Below are 17,432 nucleotides of genomic sequence, written 5' to 3'. Positions count from 1 at the left end.
CATGACAATGACCAAAAGTGCTTAAACCTCTTCGGACAGAAGTCCTATTCATCTGTGACCCTGCAATTTTGGGTCACAAACTATCAAGCAGTCATGGCTAAATATAATTTCACAAACTATAATAATTTACGGTCCTTATTGATCATCTTCCACGGGAACAGAGGAAACAATTTCAGGCATCTTCACAGAGTGGCCAGTTATTAGTCAGGATGTCTCTTCAAGTGTCCTTGGATGATGCAGACACCACTGCCAGGTCCATTTTTATGGCAGTAGTTATGCACAGGGTGTCATGGCTTTAACTCCTGGAGTGCCCATGAGGTCTGAATCTCTCCTTTGATGTTTGAAAGTTGTTCTCAGAAACAACAGATGAATCTCTTCACACATTAAAAGTCTCCAGGGTCATGTTAAGATCTCCAGATATGTGTAACTCCTTCAAAAGAAAGAAAATTGAATAGATCAAAAACTGCCTAGATTTCTCATCCTGCTCAGTTCTCTGGGTTTCACAGATCTACCAAACCCCCAGGAAGAGACATAAGTCCCAGATAAAGAGAGCTTCTCATCCTTCTGCGAGTACCCAGTAATCATTGAAACAACAGTTTTGATGGGTCGATCAAGTGTTTGAATCCTCTCACACCTCTAGTTCAGCAACTGCAACCCTTTGCTCACTTCCTCCCTTTCCCATTTCCAACATGCTAGGAGGTGAGTCACTACAGACAAGTGGTCATAGATGTCATAACATCAAGCTACTTCATCCACTTTACGTCTCTCCCTCCTCTCCTTGCACCTGCCTTCCCCATCCCTCTTTAGAAATTCCTCTCACAAACTTCTACTGAGACAAAAAATAGACTCTCTCCTTAATTTAGAAGTGAAAGAGCCAGTTCCAGCTCTTCATAAAGGAAAGGGGTTCTATTTTTGGGTGGAAACCAATTTGAGATCTAAGACTACTAAACAAATTTGAAAGTCTCAAAAGTTCAGGATGATGATGCTGGCAGCTATAATCCCTTGACTAGAGGCAGGAGATTGGTTTTGGACCTCAATCTACGAGACGCCTATTTCCATACGGCAATACACCCATCTCACAGAGAATACCTAAGCCTTACAGTTGACTAGAAAAATTTTCAATAGTGAATACATTCCTTCCACTTCTCAACTCCAAGGGTATTCTCAAAGGTACTAGCAGTAGTGTCTGCTTACCTTCTTTGGGAGGAATTTTAGTCTTACTGTACCTCAATGGCTGGCTGCTCAAGTGTTAGTCTTATGAAGCAGTACTGTCATCCACTCAGACAGCCCTTTCCCTTTTCCAAGAACTGGGTCTTCAGCTCAATGTTAGAAAATCCACATTAATCCATGCACAGAGAATACAGTTCATAGGGGCATACTTGGATTCATTGACAGCCAGGACCTATCTTTCTAGGGAGAGATTCATAATTTTGTCAAATCTAGTCAGAACCATTCAAAGGAGTCCTTAGAACCTCAGTAAGGAACTATCTACAGCCCCTGGGTCATGTGGCAGCTTGCACCTTTATGACTAATCACACCTCTGTTGCTTCCAAGGCTGGCTCAGAACAATTTATTCACCAACCAGAGACAGTTTGGCATAAGGTGTCAGACCTCAGAGACAACTTACCACAGGATTCAAGGGAAGATTTAAGATTCTTAATTGCAGAGGGTCAGTTAAGAGCTTGGACCTCCTTACAGGCAGCAATTGATGCATCACACAGTTCAGCAAGGACAATGGCAACAGCAGTGATGATGAAATGGGCGTCATGGTTACGATCTTCAGGGAAACATAGACTGCTATAAAGAATTTCCCTTTTGAGAGTTGTGACCTTCTCAGCTGCAAGATAGGTGATGCATTACACCCTTTAAAGGTCTCCCAATCTGCTCTTAGATCCCTGGATGTATACACACGACAACCCAGAAGGAAGCAAGCTACACATCCCTGTCCTAGGCAGACTTCTTCCCCATTGTATCCTCCCTATCACAGGCCATCAGAATACCTTGGAAGAAACAAAGATTACATAGAAGATTACACTGCTTCTTCGTCAACACAGGTGAGACCAGTTCCTACCTTGAGACTGCCATTTGATGGTTTAGTGAGTCGAGAGCTGCACAGAACCAAACCTAAAGAGTCTGTACCCATGACCTATCCCATTTGGGGACCATTTTTTATTTTCAAGATGCCTGGACCAATATCACCTAGGACTGCTAGATCCAGGAAGACCTCCAGGTTGGATATTCAATCCAGTTTCAAGATCTCTCTACTCCTTATCCATCCTTCCTGTGGTCCCTTTTCAGAGACCCCTCTCATGAAAGACTAATGCAACAGGAGGTAGAGGCTCTGAGAGCAATAAAAGGTGGACCGTTTCAATACAGAAGGAAAAGGCTTTGTTCCCATTATTTTTTTAATCTCCAAGATCATATTCTGGATCTTCATTTGTCAAATCAAGCTCAGAATGGTAACCTTTGCATCAATAATCCCATCCCTAGATCCGCAGGACTTGTTTGCAGCTCTCAAGCTCCAGGACATGTATTTACATATTTCACAATACCTAGGACACAGGAAATAATGAGTTATAATAGGGACTTCATATTTCTAGTACAGGATCCTTGGATTATCAACAACCCCCACGGTTTTCTCAAAATGCCTTGAAATAATAGCATCTTATTTAAGATGGCAAAGAATACAAGTTTACTCTTGATGACTGGTTTGTTTGAGGGAGCATCCTACAGCTCTTTTCCACTTTGGGACTCAAGATTAATGAACTAGAAGTCATCTGTAGTGCCCACCCAGAAAATAGAGTTTATGGCAGCACTTCTGCGCTCCACAACAGTGAGAGCGTACTTACCTCAGCCAGATTTGAAGCCACGGAAGACCTCAACAAGTCAGTTGCCAAAATAACGTCAGATAACAGTAAGAATGTGTCTGAAATTATTAGGTCACATGGCCTTATGCACATTCATAACTCTATATGCCAGACTTTACCTTCATTTTATGGAAGGGTGGCTGAAATCTGTTACCTTCTGAGCAAACATCATATAGGTATTCCAGTCCATATACCTCCACATGTCCTAAAGTCACTAGAGATTAATGATAAAGAATCCCATTCAGGTATGCAACAATGTTCCTTTTTTCTCCAATACGACCTTCAAAGACAACAGAGACTAATGCTTCCAGCTTCAGCTGGAAAGCACATCTAAATCAATATCAGCCTCAGGGTTTGTGGTCCCGAGAGGAGACTTGTTTTCACATTAATGTCTTAGAACTCAGAACGATTCATTTGACAGAGAACACCACAGCGATATTCCAAGTGAACAGGTCAGGAGGCGCATGATCACCCCCTCTCTGTTTGGAAGCAATCTAGCTGTGGAACTGGTGTATCCACCACCAGATCACCCTTACAGTCATGCACCTATACGGACTACAGAACACTGTAGCAGATCACCTGAGCAGGAAATTTACAAATGAACAGAACTGGGCAATAATGGACTCATAATTTGGAGAGCTTTTCACAGGCAGGGTCACCCATCCATGGACCCATTTGCCACAAAAATAAACAGAAAGTGCCCTACCTTCTGCTCCAGGGAACGCCTGAGTCCAGGATCTCTCTTACACAAATTCCTCGTTCCTTGAACCCCAAGTCTCATATATGTACATCCACTGATCCCTCTCTTACTGAGAGTCCTTAGGAAGTTCAAACAAGAGTTTGCTATAATGATCCTGATAGCACCAGCTTGCCCACCTGGATTTCATCAGACTTTCAATTTATTATCCTGCAACATTGCCACTGAGTCCATACCTGGTCTCTCTGGACAATGGAAGTATCTTACATCCAAACCCAGCCTCTCTACATATCACAGTCTGAATGCTGGCTGGTTGGCATCTGTGGAGAGAGCTTGTTCTAGAGACACCCAAAACATTCTTATATGGAGTAGAAAGGAAGCAGGAAAGTAGAAAAGGCTCCCTATGGGCAGAGCTACACAGTATGTCTCCAACAGAATCAAACATTCCTAATATTCTGGATTACTTAATGTCATTAAAAAGATCAGGACTTTCTATCAGTTCTGTAATGGTGCACCTGGGAGCTACATCAGCACAACATCCCACTACACAGGACCACACTTGAGTTTCACATCATGTAATGATGAGATTCTTCAAAGGGCTAACACACATATTCCCATTGGTGCAGGAACTCCCTCACTCCTGGGATCTCTATGTATCATAGAATCATAGAATAGAATCATAGAATATCAGGGTTGGAAGGGACCCCAGAAGGTCATCTAGTCCAACCCCCTGCTCAAAGCAGGACCAAGTCCCAGTTAAATCATCCTAGCCAGGGCTTTGTCAAGCCTGACCTTAAAAACCTCTAAGGAAGGAGATTCTACCACCTCCCTAGGTAACGCATTCCAGTGTTTCACCACCCTCTTAGTGAAAAAGTTTTTCCTAATATCCAATCTAAACCTCCCCCATTGCAACTTGAGACCATTACTCCTCGTTCTGTCATCTGCTACCATTGAGAACAGTCTAGAGCCATCCTCTTTGAAACCCCCTTTCAGGTAGTTGAAAGCAGCTATCAAATCCCCCCTCATTCTTCTCTTCTGCAGACTAAACAATCCCAGCTCCCTCAGCCTCTCCTCATAAGTCATGTGCTCTAGACCCCTAATCATTTTTGTTGCCCTTCGCTGTACTCTTTCCAATTTATCCACATCCTTCTTGTAGTGTGGGGCCCAAAACTGGACACAGTACTCCAGATGAGGCCTCACCAGTGTCGAATAGAGGGGAATGATCACGTCCCTCGATCTGCTCGCTATGCCCCTACTTATACATCCCAAAATGCCATTGGCCTTCTTGGCAACAAGAGCACACTGCTGACTCATATCCAGCTTCTCGTCCACTGTCACCCCTAGGTCCTTTTCCGCAGAACTGCTGCCGAGCCATTCGGTCCCTAGTCTGTAGCGGTGCATTGGATTCTTCCATCCTAAGTGCAGGACCCTGCACTTATCCTTATTGAACCTCATTAGATTTCTTTTGGCCCAATCTTCCAATTTGTCTAGGTCCTTCTGTATCCTATCCCTCCCCTCCAGCGTATCTACCACTCCTCCCAGTTTAGTATCATCCGCAAATTTGCTGAGAGTGCAATCCACACCATCCTCCAGATCATTTATGAAGATATTGAACAAAACGGGCCCCAGGACCGACCCCTGGGGCACTCCACTTGACACCGGCTGCCAACTAGACATGGAGCCATTGATCACTACCCGTTGAGCCCGACAATCTAGCCAGCTTTCTACCCACCTTATAGTGCACTCATCCAGCCCATACTTCCTTAACTTGCTGACAAGAATGCTGTGGGAGACCGTGTCAAAAGCTTTGCTAAAGTCAAGAAACAATACATCCACTGCTTTCCCTTCATCCACAGAACCAGTAATCTCATCATAAAAGGCGATTAGATTAGTCAGGCATGACCTTCCCTTGGTGAATCCATGCTGACTGTTCCTGATCACTTTCCTCTCCTCTAAGTGCTTCAGGATTGATTCTTTGAGGACCTGCTCCATGATTTTTCCAGGGACTGAGGTGAGGCTGACCGGCCTGTAGTTCCCAGGATCCTCCTTCTTCCCTTTTTTAAAGATGGGATTCTATTTGGATGAACAGGTCCTTCCTCTGAGCCTCTGGCATTATGTTTATTGCACCCATCACTCCATGAAAACAGCCTTCTTAATGACTGTCACTTCAGTCTGTAGGATTGGGGAGCTGCAAGCACTCATGGTGGCCCTCAATGCACTGTTCCTCTCTTAGGCCCTATCCAAAATTTCTTCCCCAGGTCGTTTCTGACTTCCATCTAAACCATGAATCCTCTACCAGTGCTCTTCCCTAAACAGAACTCCAGCCAAGGGAGGCAAGAGATTCCACTCTTTAGATATCCGCAGGGCCCTGTTGTTCTACCTAGATAGATCATAGTCATCCAAGGTCTTGCCTACATCTTTTGTTTGTTGTCTTTGCAAAGACAATCAGAGGCCAGGCCGTTTCATCTCAAAGGCTATCTAAGTGGGTCTCAAACTTTATTAAGCTTTGTTACTAGTTAGCTAGTTTAAATTATCCAAGTGTAGCTCAGACAGCTTCTGCAGCCTCTTTCAGAAATGTTCCCATTACAGAAATATGTAGAGCAGCTAATTAGGGATCTGTTCACTTATTCACAAAACATTATTCCCTAGTAGAGGTATCTAGATTGGAGGCCTCTTTTGGCAAAACTGTTTTATAATCTCTCTTCAGGTAAAAAAGCTACATGCCATGAAAGGCGTGTGTAGCTTTATTGGACCTTGATGTTTACATTATTCTTTAGTGTCCTCCACAGCAAATGATTATAACATTACATTAATATTAATTATAAAATAAAATGGACTGGAGACATGCAACAGTGAAAATGGCTTAGAACAGAGTTAGCACAACAGAAGAAGAAACTTGTTCTTGCTTGTTAGTGCCATCTTAAATGTGTCCCTATGAGGAGTTAACCTTGATGTGGTGTTGAATGATTTGTTTTAGTTTTAAAATGCTTCTTTAAGCAAGAGCAATGTTCAAAGAGGCATGTTGAAAATATAAAAATGAAACTTCTTCCGCCTTCAAAAATAGCCATTGGAGTCCTTTGTGGCAGCTATCTTAGATTTCCTCCATTTAAAGAGAGTTTCTCCCAGTGCCTAATTTAAAGTGTTTGTTTTATTTTAAGATATTTGCCTTTTGGTTGCCTGACAAATATTCTGAGGGCCATTTAGACACAGTCCACCTATCCTCTCCCTATTCTAAATTACTGCATGGTGTCTAACCAATAATCTAATAACAAAATGTAATCATGTCCCAAGATGAGTTTATCCACAGATAATCTCATCACATGACAATTTCAGTTGAAAATGATGTTTCTCTGGATAGCTTCCAGGCAGGATAATATCACAAACACTCCCAGGAAGATTTTTGTCATTTCTTCATTCAGTATGTAAGTGGCTACTAATTCCAGATAAATAATTTCCTTTCCCAGTGTTATGTTTCTTTCATTCCTGATATCTGTTCCTCTTTGCAGATGAAGTGTCTATGGAAGTCTTCCAGAAGCCCAATAGGATTTTTAATTATCTCACTTGTAGACCATTTGGTAAAATATAAAATCACAGTCCTGCATTTCCATAATATTTTATCTTCATCAGATCATTTCACCAGCCACTGTCACTAAGTACAACCATGTTGTATGCTAAATGTTACACTCTCACACTGGCTGGAATCTAGCCCATTTACCATAAATACCAGGGATAAAATGCCTGAAGAAGATAAAAGATGGGAAGAACAGTGCAAGTTAAGATCATATCCATTTGTAAGCATGCCTTTTCTGCTGTCATTGACAGAGCGTGACCTCTTATTTCCTCCAATCCCTGTGTCTCTGAAAAGCAGATTGAACTGTAAGTGGAAAGTGACAATAAGAAGACTGAAATGCCTTTCACAAGATTAGAAAAAGAGCAGCAAAAAAGAAACCGTTAGAACAGCTGAGAGGGATCAACATGACAGAGTTAAATAATCATTTGTTTCAGTGAAACCACTGATCACATCACCTGCCCTCTAAACTCTTCTCTGAGTCACTGAACAGTTATATAGATTTTCCAAAAGGTGTTGATTTTCAGGGGTTAATCTGTTTTATCCAGTGGGTGAGAACGGGTACAACATTATAAATACAGTTTTATATATATATTCATTAAAAATAAATAGTGTCGACCTCTCAATGTATTTTCTGTTGGTTAAGCAGAATTTAAAAGCAAGAATAGAATGCATTACCTTAAAGATTTAATTTAATAATAGAGTATATAATGGAGTTTTTGAAAAAGCACTTTGGATATACCTGGCTGAACACAAAGGGCTGAATTCCCATTGGGAATCGTGCACAAAATTCCAGTTAGCATTATCTGGAATTATGTGGTTAGATAAATAAAAATTCAATCCAAGTGTCCTGAAGATATTAACATATGTTGGAAATGGTTCTGCGCTCCTGCACTCTTGCTCTCAGTACACTGTTGTAAGTTGGGGTGACTCTGTGGAAGTAAATGTGGCTGATTCTTCCCTCACAACAATTTTAAAAGCAGTGTAAATCCATTGATTTGCTCCCACTTTACGCTGGTGTAACTAAAATGAGAATCAGGTTCTGTGGAATTACACTGGTGTAAAACCAGCATAATTTAGGCCAGAATTAGGCCCAATGTTGTGTCAGTTTAGTATCATGGCAGTAGATTTCGATGTTCTAAAAATAGGATTGTGGGCCACATTTTCATTCTGAGGGGCTACACCAAGATCCTTTTACGCTGCACTGGCAGCTTGAAAGGGCCTTAAATTACATTCACACCCACTTTAAGGCCTCTTTGTAATGCCAGAGCAGTAAGGTAAATGAGAACCAGGCCTTGTAACTTCCCTGGTGCGTCAACAAGTGTGGGGAGCAAAGCAAGGAAGGAAGTCCCTATTAAAATACATAACCTTATTAATAGCACAGGAGACACAAAAATCAATGGTAAAACACATTTTTTGTTTTTTAGAAATATTCTTTTATTCAAGTTTCAGTGCAAAAAAAAAAATCTCCCTATAGAGCCATAATCAGCAGTGAAACCTCTGTAATGGCTTATCTCTAAACTATTCTATGTTCTTTGCACAAACCTTATCTTTTTATATGCATTTTTAAATGAAATGTAATCCTGATCCACTGTGTAAAATGGGAACACATTCTTTAAAACTTTCCCATTATTCTGTCTGCTGAGCTTGATATGCACCTGCACATTCACAGCTTTTGATGACTCTCCTCAAAGCTGAACAGACCCTGGGAGCCTGATTTTCCTCTTACTTATGCTACAGTGTGACTCTGTTGAATTTCACAGTGTTACCCCTGATTTACTCCGTGAGAGCAGAATTGGAGTTTCACTGTGAATGCACACAGGAGTCAGTGCTCGCCAACATGAATAAGGAGTCCATACTTGGGCCCTAAGTCTTCAGAATCTTTTTTAATGCTAAAGCAACTTGAGATGATGGTTGAAAAGGTCATGTTTGTAACCTCATAGCAGGCCCTAGTCCTCCTGCAATGTGGCAGATCTCACCCCCTCTGAGTCTGGGTTATAGCGGGTGTAGCGAGGAGAAAGGGACATGGCCAGAGGGTCTCTGATCCAGCAGTTCCCAGCTATCAGAACAGATCCCTTGCTAGCGTCTGAATCAGGGAGCCGCAAAGACAGGATAAAGCTCCCTTCCCTCCCTTCTCCTCAGGTCTGAACTGAATGTAGCTCAGCCAGCTGCAAGAAACAAGGCCATGTTTTGTTTTTTCCTTAAATCAACCAGGCATATTTTCATTCTGCAGTGACGCATCGATATTTCCCATTTACTTCAATTTCTTACCTGCAGAAAGAAGCCGTTCTGAATTCTGGAGATTTAATTGCCATGTTTTTGTTTTGTTTTTTTTAAATCCCTATTAAAAGCCATTATTTTACCACTAAAAATTTCAAGAACGAAAAGAAAAAAAATTGCATGAATAAGAAAACCCAGAGGGGAAAACGACCTCAGTGTGATCTCAAGTACCTATGTGAACAAAAATTAATGGATATATTAATTAATTAATTTTAATTAAGAAAAAGCAATTTATTAACAATGATGAATATGCTTACCATAATATTTTCTAGAAAAACACAAAGCAGTAATGTAACCATTTGGTTGGCTTATGATTTTCCTAATTATGTGTTGTTGTTTTTTCCTAGGCAACATTTAAGGGTTGGATGGACATTATGTATGCAGCAGTAGATTCACGAGGGGTAAGTCACTCAAATTAAATGCTTTCTTCTTGCATCTTTTTTTCCTGTTTAGTTGAATTTTGCACCATTCTGGCTGGTTAACAGCAAAACTACCTGTGTGCAACTCACTTGACTTCTTTGGGGCTGCACCAAGTTTAACTTAGGGCAGAATTTTGTCTAATGTGCTAGTGAAATGTAGAGTGACTGAAACTGGTCTAGGATGTGTGCCATCATTTGTGTAGTGGGGTTTATATTATGGATCACTTTGGAAATGTAACTATTTAAAGTACAAGAATATTTTTAAAATATTAAAACCTGGGCCCAACTCAGGACACAAATAACTTCCAGGTGACAAGTAATTGACCTCCTGTCCTGCAGCAGGAAACTGAGATTTGGAGGGAGCAGATCCCCGGCTGGCATAAATTGACATAATGGAGTTATGTTGATTTACGTTACATGTCATACTGCCTTAGGATTCAGTTTTCCAATCTGATTAAGCCAGACAGAAAGGTCAATATAAAGGTGAATACAAACCTGAGACTCACAAAGATGAATGGATCTTTAGATTTTCCATATATCTTCTTTTTTTGTTGCAAGATGTGTTGTATTAAGTGGAAGTTGTGATTAGAATGATCCATATGGAGTGGTCACCATAAAGAAATTAACATTTACCAACAGATAGCAAACAGCTTTCACAATGATTTTCTATTCTTAGTCAAAGAAATAAGGTGTATTGTTTAAAATAGATGGACTCTAACTATACTGTAGTTTATACTAAAGTGACCGAACACTGCAATTATATTGCAATTAAAATGTAATTACACTGTGGTAACGTTACCCGGTGTTATCTGAACCCAAAGCTATGGTAACTAATCTTTGTTTTCCAGGCAGTGTCAGGAAATAAGTCAGTGGAGTACACACAAGAGTGATTTCATTCAAAAGTCCTTGTTTTTACTGAGTACAAAGCACACATCAAAACTAGCAATAGTCTAGAAGCTCCCCAAATATAGTTACCCAAAGTCTGAGGTGGTGTCGAGGGATAGCCACAGGGTTCCAGTGGCCAGCCTGCCTTCTGCAGCTGGAGTTTTGTTGTCAGACTCCCAAGCTCATAGAAATCCAGTCAAAAGAACTTATTCCAGGCTTCTCCAAAGTACACTCTAACTAAACTCTTTATAGGTTTTCTCCTGACCAAGCACATAATTCATAAGGGTCCCTAATAGGCTAGCAATCTCCCTAGAAACAGCGAATAATAATTCATTATTTTACTTATCAGCAAAGCAACTTTAGCAAGAAACTTACAAATGCAGGCCCTCCCAAACCAAAGTCAGCCATTCACATTCCCCATCCCCATTTGCATGAATCTGTCCTTTCACTTTATCTATCTTAGTTAGTAATACTGCAATTGTGTAGATGTTTTTGTTCTGTTTGCCTAAGCCAAGGCCAGATTTTTCCTGACTCTATGGTGCCCTCGCTTCCAGCTTATGGTGGCTAAGTGCACAGATTACTGTTGTTATGTCAAATCAGTTTCTCTCATAACAATTATTCTATTAATATCTGTGATTACCACTAGTTCATATAAGCAGGAGTATAGCCAGAAGATCGATTTATTTGTTCCCCTTTTTTATTTCATATTTAATGCATTACAATAGATATATTCTGAAGTTGCTCTTTTTAATACATGCACCCAATACAAAATCTTCTAACCAAAGATTAACTACATGAATTATACTCTGTATTTAGACTGAAAATACAGTGTAATGACATTGTGATCATAGTGACAGTATTATAAAGTGTAACTGAAATGATTGTGGTATTTGAGATACCAATGGTGACCTTTTAATGGCAAGCACTGAATGCTTAAACACTGAATGGGTACTTAACTTTTATAATAATTTCTGTGTTTTTGAATGAGTTTGTTTTTAATCTTTTGATGTGTGTGGTAATGGTATAGTTTTTCTCCATCTTCTTTTTACATTTGCCTTTTATATTTGCAGTGTGAGGAGCAACCTGAATGGGAATGCAATTTATACATGTACCTCTACTTTGTGATTTTCATCATCTTCGGGTCTTTCTTCACATTGAATCTCTTCATAGGTGTCATTATTGACAATTTTAACCAACAAAAGAAAAAGATAAGTACTGTATATGCTGTGTAGCCCCTTGTGACTGCTATATGGAGGGCACTAGGAATGGATTTAGAGCAGCAGCACAGCCAGTCTAGAATCTCAACAGAACATCCATAGGAACCATCTTGCATTACATTACAAATTTACAGTTGCTGAAGCCCATTATCTCTATACAGAGCAAGTGCTCTGTAAACACTGGGAGTTAGATTGTGCTCACACTAATCAGGAAGCAGTGTTAACAGCACCAGCCCAGAGGGACCTCAAGGATTAATTGTGCCTCAGGGACACGTGCTTTCCCAAAGTCCCCAGTGTGCAAAGGATGGTGTGTTCAAGTGGTCACCATCCTTTAGAATGTTGCAGGCTGTCCTCCCCTTCCATCTTTAGGGCAATGTGTGCACCCAAGGATGGAGCCATCCTTACATTCCCCTGAGAAATGTGATTGTGATTAGTCTTTTATGCACAAAGCGAAGGAGGGATGAAGCTCCTAGAATCCTCCCTCACCCATGTACCCACATGAAAATGTCACAGTCTAGCCCTGAATCACTACTCATCCTTGCTGCCCACTAACTCCTGCCTTCTGCCTTAATGTGGATTACTACTTACAGTACTACACCCCATTAGGCACTGATTAGGTGTTAAAAGGAAGAAAATAGAAAAGGATGGAGACTCCCAATACCTCAAACTTAGTTTAAATTGCAATAATACTTATCGTTCAACAAAAGTAATAGCTTTATCTCTCTATACTTAGGTGGGCAAGACATCTTTATGACAGAGGAACAGAAAAAGTATTATAATGCAATGAAAAAACTGGGCTCCAAAAAACCCCAAAAACCCATCCCAAGGCCACTGGTAAGAATATCTATGTTATTCCAAGTGAAATATGTATATTCAGTGAATGTCTTTCATTGAGTGAATACCATCCCCTGAAAAAAATGCCCCTTTTGTCATATAATTTGTTTGATTCAGCCATTGTTTGAAAGTGTAGTGAATGTGTGTCTTATAATCGCTGCTGCACTACAATGATGATTTGGGGACAAATGAATGAATGGTGTAACACCATTAGCTATTGTGGCCGGTATTAAATGAACTGGGGATCTCAGTCCTAATTTGTAATAAACAGGTTACCATTCATAAAAGCTACCACTACTATTGGAATGATTGTTGGTAGACTTAGCAAAGAGCCTTAGGATTGAATGAGAATGAAAATCCAACCAATTCCTCACCCCCTTTACATTTACAACGTTCCATGTGGAAACTGTGACATATTTTCTTCGGGATTCCAATTGCAAGGGGAGGGAATGATATCATCATTTTATATGATCTGAGTCTCATAACTAGCACTAATGATCCTTTCCTTTGTTTCAGAACAAATACCAAGGTTTTATCTTTGACATAGTCTCAAAACAAGCCTTTGATGTCTCCATCATGATTCTCATCTGCCTTAACATGGTCACCATGATGGTGGAAACAGATGACCAGAGTCTAGACAAAGTGAACATCCTTCATAAAATCAACATGCTCTTTGTTGCCATCTTCACAGCAGAGTGCAGCATCAAAATGTTGGCTCTAAGACACTACTATTTCACCAATGGCTGGAACATATTTGATTTTGTTGTTGTGATTCTATCCATTGTGGGTAGGTAAAATTCAATGGCAGAGAAGTCTTTTTGCCAAACGGAACAAATAAAATGTGGAAACAGAGATGTGTTTGGCCTGTATTAAATGCTTTTTGCAATATGGTGCTGAGCACCCCCAGCTTGGCATTGGGTACCCTCAGTTCCACCAATGGGAGAGCCACTTATGGGACTGGGTCCTAAATATTTTAATTATATTTAAATCATATCTAAATAACACCGCATAACAATCAAATGTGGCATGACCAGGCAAAGGTAGAGAGTTTGGGTATGCTGAATATAACAGATACATCCAGGTAGAACATACGTGCCATACTGCTGAAAGTAACAAGTAACACCCTCCCGTCCCCTGGCATGGATTTCAATGGGCATTTAGTGGCTGATAGGATCACAGGGGGGTGTGTTAGAGATTTGGCAGTCAGAGGATTAGTAGTTGCAATGCATTAGGGTGTAAGAAGAAAAGTCAAAAGCCACTTGGGCCATTATTATTATTTATTATTTGTATCACAGTAGTGCCTAGCAGATCCAGTCATAGACCAGAACCCCATTATGCTAGGTGATGTACAGGCACAGAATAAAACAGTCCCTGCCCCAGAGAGTTTACAATCTGAGTATGAACTGCCAATTAAAAAGAAAGTAACAATTGGGAAAACGATACAGTTGGAGACAAATGACTGATCAAATAAAGAAAAGTAGCTGAGGAACATTCTAGAGATTATTTCCATTAAAACCAGCATTTAACTCTCATGTCTCCTAAAGATATTCATGTTACTTTATACTTTTTTGTCCAAGTAAATTTGGTCGGGGAGGATGAACACTGGGGAATTCTAGTCCTTCACCTCAGGAGCAATGGCTCAAATGGTAGTGACTGAAAGCTATAAGTGCTTGTGGCCTGTATTAATTGAACTGGTGATCTCAGTCCCAGTGTGTAATAGGCAGGTGTCCACAGCATAAAAACTATCACTTTCCTTGACATCTTTGTCTATAGACTCAACAAAGAGCCTGAGGATTGACTGGGCATGAAATCCAATCAATCCATCAGCCCCTTAGCTGTGTTTCCTCTAGGAGAGGGGTTCTCAACCTTTTTCTTTCTGAGGCTCCCCCAGTTTGCTATAAAAACCTCCACAGCCTACTGTGCCACAACAACTGTTTTTTGGCATATCCAGTAGATTAAAAGCCAGGGCTGGCATTAAGGGGTAGCAAGCAGGGCAATTGTGTGTGGCCCCATGCCACAGGGGGCCCCGCAAAGCTGAACTGCTCGGGCATTGGCTTCTGCCCCAAATAGCTTGGGCTTTGGCTTTCTGCCCTGAGCCCCAGGACACTGGCCCTGATCTCTGGTTTATTTTGGCGGACTCCCTGAAACCTGCTCACAGTCTTCCAGGGCGCCTTAGTTGAGAACCGCTGCTCTAGGAGAAAGCAAAGGCACAGTTAGTAGGACAGTTGGGGGAATGTTCTTGTTAGTAATCTGGAATAACCATTTTATGAGAACATCTAGAATTGTTGTCCATGTATTAATTGGTTATTTGTTTCTTTTTTTCTTAAAGGTACCGTGCTTTCTGACATCATTCAAAAATATTTTTTCTCTCCTACACTCTTCAGAGTCATTCGCTTGGCTCGGATTGGCCGGGTCCTAAGACTTATACGGGGAGCCAAAGGAATTAGAACTCTCCTTTTTGCCTTAATGATGTCCCTTCCTGCTCTGTTCAACATTGGTCTCCTCCTTTTTCTGGTCATGTTTATTTATGCCATTTTTGGAATGGCTAATTTTGCCTATGTTAAAAAGGAGCATGGGATTGATGACATGTTCAACTTCCAAACCTTCGCTAACAGCATGCTCTGTCTTTTCCAAATTACAACCTCAGCTGGCTGGGATGGTCTTCTCAATCCTATTTTAAACACTGGACCGCCATATTGTGATCCGAACCTAAAAAATGCAAATGGTTCAAAGGGAGACTGTGGAAGCCCTGCTGTAGGGATTCTATTCTTTGTTACTTATGTCATTATATCATTTCTCATTGTTGTAAACATGTACATAGCCATTATTTTAGAGAACTTCAGCGTAGCCACTGAGGAAAGTACAGAGCCTCTAAGCGAAGATGACTTTGATATGTTTTATGAAATCTGGGAGAAGTTTGATCCTGAAGCGACTCAATTTATTGAGTATTCTGTGCTTTCAGACTTTGCAGATGCTCTGGCAGAACCTTTACGCATAGCAAAACCAAACAAAATTAAACTCATAGCCATGGACCTTCCCATGGTCAGCGGAGATAGGATCCACTGCTTGGATATTTTATTTGCTTTTACCAAACGGGTACTAGGAGAAACTGGGGAAATGGATGCCCTTAAAATACAGATGGAGGAAAAGTTTATGGCTGCCAATCCATCTAAAATTTCTTATGAACCAATCACAACCACACTCAGACGGAAACAAGAGGAGGTTTCTGCCATTATTATCCAGAGGGCCTACAGGAGTCATTTGTTTCAACGCTCCTTGAAGCAGGCCTCTTTCTTATACCGTCACCAGGCTTGTGATGGCAACATGCTTGAAGATGAGGCACCTGAGAAAGAAGGTCTCATTGCATTCATGATGAATGAAAATTATTGTAGGCCAATAGACAAATCAGAAACTGTGTCCTCAACCTCTTTCCCTCCATCTTATGACAGTGTCACCAGAGCCACTAGTGACAACCTCCAGTTAAAGGTGACAGACTCTAGCAAAAGTGATGAACCTTTAGATTATCTGATATCTCCAGACAGAGATAAAGAATCAATTGTCTAAATGTTCGTTTAGAATGCTTTAAAATATTGTTTACAGAATGTAATGCTGTAACTACACAACAATTGAAGCAGCCTTCTTATTAAATATTAGTTGCAAAATAAACAATGGAGTTTTTACCCTTAACTATGGGAGTCGATAAGTTATAACCTTTGACCCTGCTCTTTTCAACATTGCTCAATGTTTCTATATGCACAGGAAGAATCTGTGCAGGGTCATAGCTGTTATATCAGTGATGTGATAATGAATATGCTAGACTGTAAAACAGTAAACACAGTGTATATCTATCCACAGATAAAACCAGGCTGTAAACATTCATTTAAGGTCTTACTCATATTAGTGTGTTTACTTATGGCAATGTATGACCTTGCATTCTAAAAAGAAAAAATATATATCACAGCTGCTGTAGCAAAACGTAACACTTACTGTATATGTTGTGAATGGTCTTTCATAAATTTATTATATTTGATATTTTTTTACTTAAATCAAATAATTGTCTCTTTTTCCATGGAGATAGATGATCTTTACACCCGACATGTTAAACTCTGAACCAAGGTAACAATAATTGGTGGGATTCCCATCATTCCCAAAAGAAAGTTGTTGCAACGTAAAATATTTAATCAAGAACATATAACTGTTTATTATAATATGACCTCCCCTTTGGGACATGTAACTGCTTGTCATCAGTAATAAAAAAAAATTAGGAGGAAGAAAGTGATGTCAAATAATAAAGAGAGAAATGGCTTGTTCTACCCTACAGGAAATCAGACAGTAATGGATGCTGCTTGTAAAACTAATAAAAATACTAATTTTTTAGTATGTTTCAAGAATATGCTTTGCCTGTTGTAATCAAACTCTCTTAGAAATAGGTTATAACCCTGTAATCTGATGTAAAATGCCCCAAAGCACTATGTATCCAGATAAATTTTCTGTTAAGTGAGTGGGATAGGATCTGTTTTCTCCAATGACATGGAGCTAAGCCTGCTTACTGCAAGCTCTATGCATCAATATCACTCTCTAATGTTTTGATGCAGGTTGTACAGTGCGGGAGAGTTGTTACAGTGTTATCAATGGGGTGTGACAGTCTGTACAAAAGTTCTGATA

The 17,432-nt window shown here is 40.3% G+C and overlaps 1 protein-coding gene across 5 annotated transcripts in view; it reads left to right on the top strand.

Moving 5' to 3' along the window:
• LOC119850826 (sodium channel protein type 5 subunit alpha-like) overlaps positions 1-17,158 on the top strand; it is a 320,846-nt gene extending 303,688 nt beyond the window's left edge. For all 5 annotated transcript variants that reach the window (XM_043509706.1, XM_043509704.1, XM_043509702.1 and 2 more), the window contains 5 exons: positions 9,760-9,813; positions 11,787-11,924; positions 12,663-12,767; positions 13,284-13,554; positions 15,097-17,158. In XM_043509706.1, coding sequence (XP_043365641.1) covers positions 9,760-9,813; positions 11,787-11,924; positions 12,663-12,767; positions 13,284-13,554; positions 15,097-16,331 — 1,803 coding nt within the window. In that variant the 3' untranslated portion in view covers positions 16,332-17,158. The remainder of the gene's footprint in view (positions 1-9,759; positions 9,814-11,786; positions 11,925-12,662; positions 12,768-13,283; positions 13,555-15,096) is intronic.
• Positions 17,159-17,432: the final 274 nt, after the last annotated feature.

The sequence above is a fragment of the Dermochelys coriacea genome, chromosome 2, assembly GCF_009764565.3.
Source record: "Dermochelys coriacea isolate rDerCor1 chromosome 2, rDerCor1.pri.v4, whole genome shotgun sequence".
Lineage (NCBI taxonomy): Eukaryota > Metazoa > Chordata > Testudines > Dermochelyidae > Dermochelys > Dermochelys coriacea.
Note: the sequence above shows the minus strand (reverse complement) of the source record. Positions and strands in the feature narration are given on the sequence as shown.